General features: G+C 44.2%; 1 protein-coding gene across 3 annotated transcripts in view; it reads right to left on the bottom strand.

The window, feature by feature from the left end:
• Positions 1-2126: 2126 nt before the first annotated feature.
• parga (poly (ADP-ribose) glycohydrolase a) overlaps positions 2127-6226 on the bottom strand; it is a 33171-nt gene continuing 29071 nt past the window's right edge. For all 3 annotated transcript variants that reach the window (XM_030379402.1, XM_030379403.1, XM_030379404.1), the window contains exons 17-18: positions 4831-4959; positions 2127-3697 (exon numbers count right to left, since the gene is read on the bottom strand). In XM_030379402.1, coding sequence (XP_030235262.1) covers positions 3513-3697; positions 4831-4959 — 314 coding nt within the window. In that variant the 3' untranslated portion in view covers positions 2127-3512. The remainder of the gene's footprint in view (positions 3698-4830; positions 4960-6226) is intronic.

Genomic DNA, 6226 nt, shown 5'->3' with positions numbered 1-6226 from the left:
CACGCCCCCCGTGTGGTCAGGTGGTCAGGTGATGCCGCCTCTGCAGAGCGCATGAAGACACCGCGCTCTGGTTCACCTGGACGGACGTCCAGGTAACAAACCAAACAGAAGGACGAGTAAGCCCCTTTACGTTTATGTAGATATTGAACAATTACTTAACATAAGCTGCATGCAGCTTTGCAAAGAGAACACAGTATATTTACTATGCAATTAGATGAATAACAATACATTACACGTGCAATGTTATATATAATCAAATATATAATTAAGCTCTTAATACTATCCAGATTCTTTGCAAATAATTTCAATATGCATTGCCATATTTATGCAAGTCCTAAATGTTAATGGCACAAAATAACATCACTGTGTAAATAGTAGGCTAATGATTTCTGGTCATAATCGACATTCTATGGTGCAGTGTGAACACGAGACACACTCAGACCTAATCATGGGAAGTATGATTTTTCAGTCTGAGACAACATTGCACATGTCTCCCCCCTCAGTGTTAATTATACCAACCAATTAAACTTTTATAAAGGCTGAAGCATGAGTCATTTGAACAAGTGGATGTCTGATTGATGGCCTCACATACGAGTGGGTTAAAGCATTAGAAAATGTGCCCTTAATTGCCCCCAAATCTCCAAAACCGACCACCCCCCCCCCCTCCCAATCCAGATGTTCATCATTCATGCTCTTTGGTACTGAATTGCGCAGTTGTATCAATCATGGCGCAATCAAACATCCAAAATAAAAGGGTGGTAAAATGTTTTATGCATAAACATGTCCCTTATAAGGTAGGCTAATAATAAATGTAGGAAAGAAACCCAACGAAAACTCAATCAAAAAAACATCTGCAAAAAAATAATGTTTTTATTTATACTGAGGCATTTGTGAGAAACAAACCATATCATTCATATCCATTTTCATTTATGTAGGTCTACCTCTTGAACCCTCTCAAAGTGTTTTGTGTTGGAGTGGTTTCCAGCCAGCTGACCTGTAGAAGGAAGGGTCAGGCAATTATGAATGGAAATGCCAGTTTCTTGTAGTGACTTGGCAGCCTGACAAAGATGGAGCGAAGGCCAGTTTTTCCCTGGCGTTTTTTTAATAGTATTCATCTAGCTAGGAAGCAGGTTGCCGCTGGGTAACATTATAGCTCTGTGGTTAAATTACAAGCTTACTCAAATAATGACCCCAGTATACTGGCAGACATCGAGCAACACTAGTGCAATACTATTATTCCATGTTCAGAGTGAAATTGAAAAACTGGCTAAATGGCCCTTATTTTTTCCCCATAACTTCTCTGTGCAAAGTATTCATTTATGGATGACAGGTTTCAAGTATACCCTATGGCGCTGTGGATTAAAATAAAATATAGGCTATGGTTAATGTGGAACATTTTGTTGTATGATATGAACTAGACTGCAGTTTATTTCTAGTGTCACTGGGCTGTGGCTAGCCTGTTCAATGCTAATGAATTCAGTTAGCATCTGTAGCCGTTGCTAACGGACGTCCTCATCAACAGTTGGCCTACAAAACCGAATAGACACTGCTCCTATCTAATCTACTAGTCACTCAGTACAAAGAGCAGAGGCACAAATGTAATCCACTTTTCTCCTCCTATTTAAGGAAGTCCATGTCATTAGCTTATTTACCAACCATAATTTATCGAATAAAAAATGTTGAGGCAATATTAAATTAGCCCGAAGGCTATAGCCTAGGCCTATATGTGCCGTCTCCAAAATCAATTGTTTCCAGATAATTGAATTATGTATGATGTTATGATAGTGACAAATGTAGGGTGCCCTGGTACAACACAAACTAATATTCATTAGTTGTAATGATGCCATAAACGGCGATAAAGGCCATTTTTTGAGCTTGGTCTATGAATAATTGAACTGTATTTGTGTAAACAAAATACTGGCTTGGTGTAGGCTACTGTAAAAATGTGTTTACATTTGGTTTCCGATCATACTCAAATGGTCTTCGAGTCGCAAGTAGCTCTTCATCACATCATACATCCAGAGTAGGCCTAACAAACCACACTAAATCATTTAGACCCTAAGTAACCCTAACTTGACCCGTTCAAAACTGCAATGAACTGTACTACAATAAGAAATGCAATAAAACCGTTTGAACAGGATATATTTTAATTAAGAAATTATAATAAAAATAAATGACTAAGAAACCTACATTACAATGCAATACAATTACACCATTCAATCTATCCATTAAATAGTATGATATTGTCAATCAAACATCATGTGAACATCAACAGACCCTAATTGAAGCACATGTAGAGTAAAAGTAATATTTTAATCATGTGTTTCTAGCGTGCACAGTTATTGCGCTGGCTAATAATGATGAATAATGATGCACCGTGAGCTGTCAGTGAATAAACCCATTTGGAGTTAGCATGGTAAGGCTGATATGTAATGCAACAGATGATAGTTAACTTGAACCCAATTGAACCTCCCTCGCAATTTTGATAACATTTGTATAAAACATTGAAGTGCATCACATCACGATGAGCATGATTGAATATGGCAGTATATATAGACAGAAATAAAGGGAGCGTAAACCATGCATAGATTGATTTAGAGTACGGCTCTCAGGCTTTCTCCTCCGTCATGATTGGGTACCATCATTCCCTAGAAGGTAACACTGACGATGCCCCGATCCCGATATTCATGCATATGATGACCGTATGGACCCCACTCCCAACCCTAACCTTCTGAGAGTAACAAAATCATAGATCCACCACGTGTCATGGCTAGGCTAACAAGAAGGGGTTGACAGCAACCGGGATTTACTATTGCCAAGACGGGCCTGTGTCACATAAGCTCACCGGGCGTTTGTTGACTACGAGGTCCCGATAGTACGACTAGCGACGAGCGGAAAGGCAAACTGTTTGGTAGGTTTCGGTTCTAGGCTGAGTGACATCAGGGAGGCAAAGAGAGAGAGAGAGAGAGAGAGAGAAAGAGAGTTTGTGGTGAGGCAGCACATACTTGAAACGATCTGAACCAGATTTTTCTTTGTTAAGGAAACACCGTCCAAAGAAATAACATAATTTGTTTGTTAATTTATCATATCTACTCCCATCCCTTTACGGATAGCCATTTATGATACAATCAAGTACATGTGGGATGAATCTCAACGTCAGCAAACATGATTGAATATTTCGAAAATTAAATATTTGCAATCTACTTAATATTATAATAAGCAGCACAGTGTGAAGGCTAAAATGAGACAGGGATACTAGTTTTGCAATCACTATCCACATGGGTTGCCATTATGCAACAAAGATGTTATGAGAATAAGAATACAATTCCAGGATATTTTCCTGTTTGAAATTGACTCCTGATACACTTCATTGTTTCAAAACGGTCAAAAAAAACTACTTCATAGCAGCATTTCCTTTTCTCCTCAAAGGGATAGGAGTAGAGTTAACGTGTGGTTGAACCAAAGATTCCTATAAAACACTGTTGTGGCGTACGTCAGGACTGGGCGGGCGCTCAGAGGCGGGACGCGCCGCCCGGGGACGTCCCAGCATCCTTTGCGGGGCTGGCGGCGGCAGGGACAGGCGTCCTGGGCGACAGCCTCTCGTGGATGAAGTCGTAGAGAGAGAGGTCGGGAGGGGCCTTGCGACAGTTGTTGCACACGGCCATGGAGTAGTGGTTCAGCAGGCTGTATAGCCTCCCTGAGGAGGAGGGGGGGGGGGAGGGGGGGAAGGGAGAGAGAGAGAGAGAGAGAGAGAGACAGAGACAGAGACAGAGACAGAGAGAGAGAGAGAGAGAGAGAGAGAGAGAGAGAGAGAGACAGAGACAGAGACAGAGACAGAGACAGAGACAGAGAGAGACAGAGACAGAGAGAGAGAGAGAGAGAGAGAGAGAGAGAGAGAGAGAGAGAGAGACAGAGACAGAGACAGAGACAGAGAGAGAGAGAGAGAGAGAGAGAGAGAGAGAGAGAGAGTTATGAGACCGTTATTAAAGTGACAGAGCGAGAGAGAGCGAGATGGAAAATGGACAGAACGCTATGGAGGGTTGAGAAGGAGGGAAGAAAGAAAGGCTAAGGAAATAATGTAAAACAGTTTATGAATCAAACATGCACGCAGACACACACACACACACACACACACACACACACACAAACAAAAGAGACACAAATGGATACAAACATCCCCCCCCCCCCCCCCCCCACACACACACACACACACCCTATTCTGTGTCGCTCCACTTTAGAAAATGGATGGCCAGAGGGACATTTCCGTGAAAGGCTTCAATAAATGTCACAAGATAAAGAACGAGAAGGAGGAGGAGGAGATGGAGGAGGAGGAGATAGAGTGGGAGGAGGAGGAGTTCAGCCAGTAATCCCGCCATGACATTGGGTACACGGCCTGCTGAGGAAATAAGACGACCCATAAAGTGGACCAACTTAACATAGAGAGTGACATCTCTGCCCTTTACTGGGCGTGGGTCTTTTAAATGAAGCCGGGGCCCCAGAGTCCGACCTGCGTGTGGTTCAGGGCCCCTAGGGGACACATACGGTGGCATCCCCAGAGTGCTGCTAGCTGGCGTCACATTCCTCACTGCTGGCCGTTATGTAATCTACTGTATACACTTAGACCGATAGACGCGGAGCAAACGCCAAGAGTGGGCTGTGGACCCGCTAGCGTCCACAGCACCCAAATGTGTGTGTGTGTGTGTGTGTGTGTGTGTGTGTGTGTGTGTGTGTGTGTGTGTGTGTGTGTGTGTGTGTGTGTGTGTGTGTGTGTGTCTTAGAGTGAGTGAGTTTGTGTATGTGTGGGGCGAGGCGTGTGTGTGTGTGTCCTACCGACGGTGGTCTGTCTTTCTGTGAGGAACGTGTGCATCTCGTGCACGTCTCTCATCAGCTGAGCATCTCTGAAGGTGAAGTAGGCCATGTCTCTCCCGGCCTCTGCTGCCGCCATCAGCTGGATCAGGGCTGGGCGAGAGACACCCAGAGACAGTGGGGGAGAGTGAGGGCAAAAGAGGAGGAGTGAGAAGAGTAGGCAACAGTCAATTATAACAGAAAGGATTTATAACTGTATACTTAAGTTATAAGTTGCAATCTCAAAGATTTCCACGTCAATAAATGTCTGTCAAAGACTTATTTTAAGAATCTATCGCCAAATGAGGCAATACAATGGTGATGAGCCATTAAGAACTGGCGACACTGTTTGAAGGGATCCAAGGGCAAAATGGCCACTTATAGCCCAAGGTGTCGCCAAAGAGAAGGAAAAGGAAATCCTCGAGATCGCAGCAATAAACAAAGCACACAAATTAAATGGACATTGTTACAGATAAGGCATGGCTAACATAAGAAAGGACCAAAAGCCTCATTTGTACTGGAAGAAAACCCCTTGCCTCTGTGGTGGCGTTTAATCGCGTAAGACACTGCAAATAGGTCCCGGTTGACGCTCAAATATTAAACAGGACCCATATCAGCTGCAGATTAATCAGAGCGCACAATAAGGCATCATTTACCGGGACTCTGTAATCGTTGCGTCAATACTACAGCTGGAGCCAAGCACCTCGCCTCGAGTCTCCTCTACCGTCGACGCCGTGAAGTACGGTTATGGCCTTCTTAAAATAACAGATATGCTAATTGCAGCGGTAATGGGAGGGGACTCCAACGAGCGAACTCCGTGGAGACCGCCGTCTGTAAACCCAGCGGATCTATTCATAGAAGGCTCGCGGAAAGGAAACTAATAACCGTAAATAATAAAACGCTTGGTGCCGCGCATGGAAACATAATAACATGGCAATAACATAGCACATGAGGAGACCGGGTGTAGGCCCTCGCGAGAGATCGCACGCCACCACATCGTTCGAAAACAATATCAATATTAAAAACTCCAAATAGTGATGTCACATGACATGACACAAGGCGTGGCTTTAGTCGGTTCCCTCGGATGAGCGGGAAACGATGTGAGTGTGTGCGGTGAGGTATCCACAGGGGACGGTGAGGGCCCCCTGCCGTTCCCCGGTGTGTGTGTGTGTGTGTGTGTGTGTGTATGTGTGTGTGTGTGTGCAGAGGGTGACGTGCAGGTGTGGATTTACGAGCCCCCCACCGCGTAATCAATAGGCCTTTTAATGGAGGACATAAATGTGTGTCAGCTGATGGATGAAGGGAGGGGGGGGGAGGGCACAGGGAGGAGCAGTCTCTGTAGACGTGTTGTATGTGTGCGCAACAGGAAACACATAGGGAG

The sequence above is a fragment of the Gadus morhua genome, chromosome 15, assembly GCF_902167405.1.
Source record: "Gadus morhua chromosome 15, gadMor3.0, whole genome shotgun sequence".
In the NCBI taxonomy this organism is placed as follows: domain Eukaryota; kingdom Metazoa; phylum Chordata; class Actinopteri; order Gadiformes; family Gadidae; genus Gadus; species Gadus morhua.
This window is presented reverse-complemented; position numbering and strand designations above follow the sequence as displayed.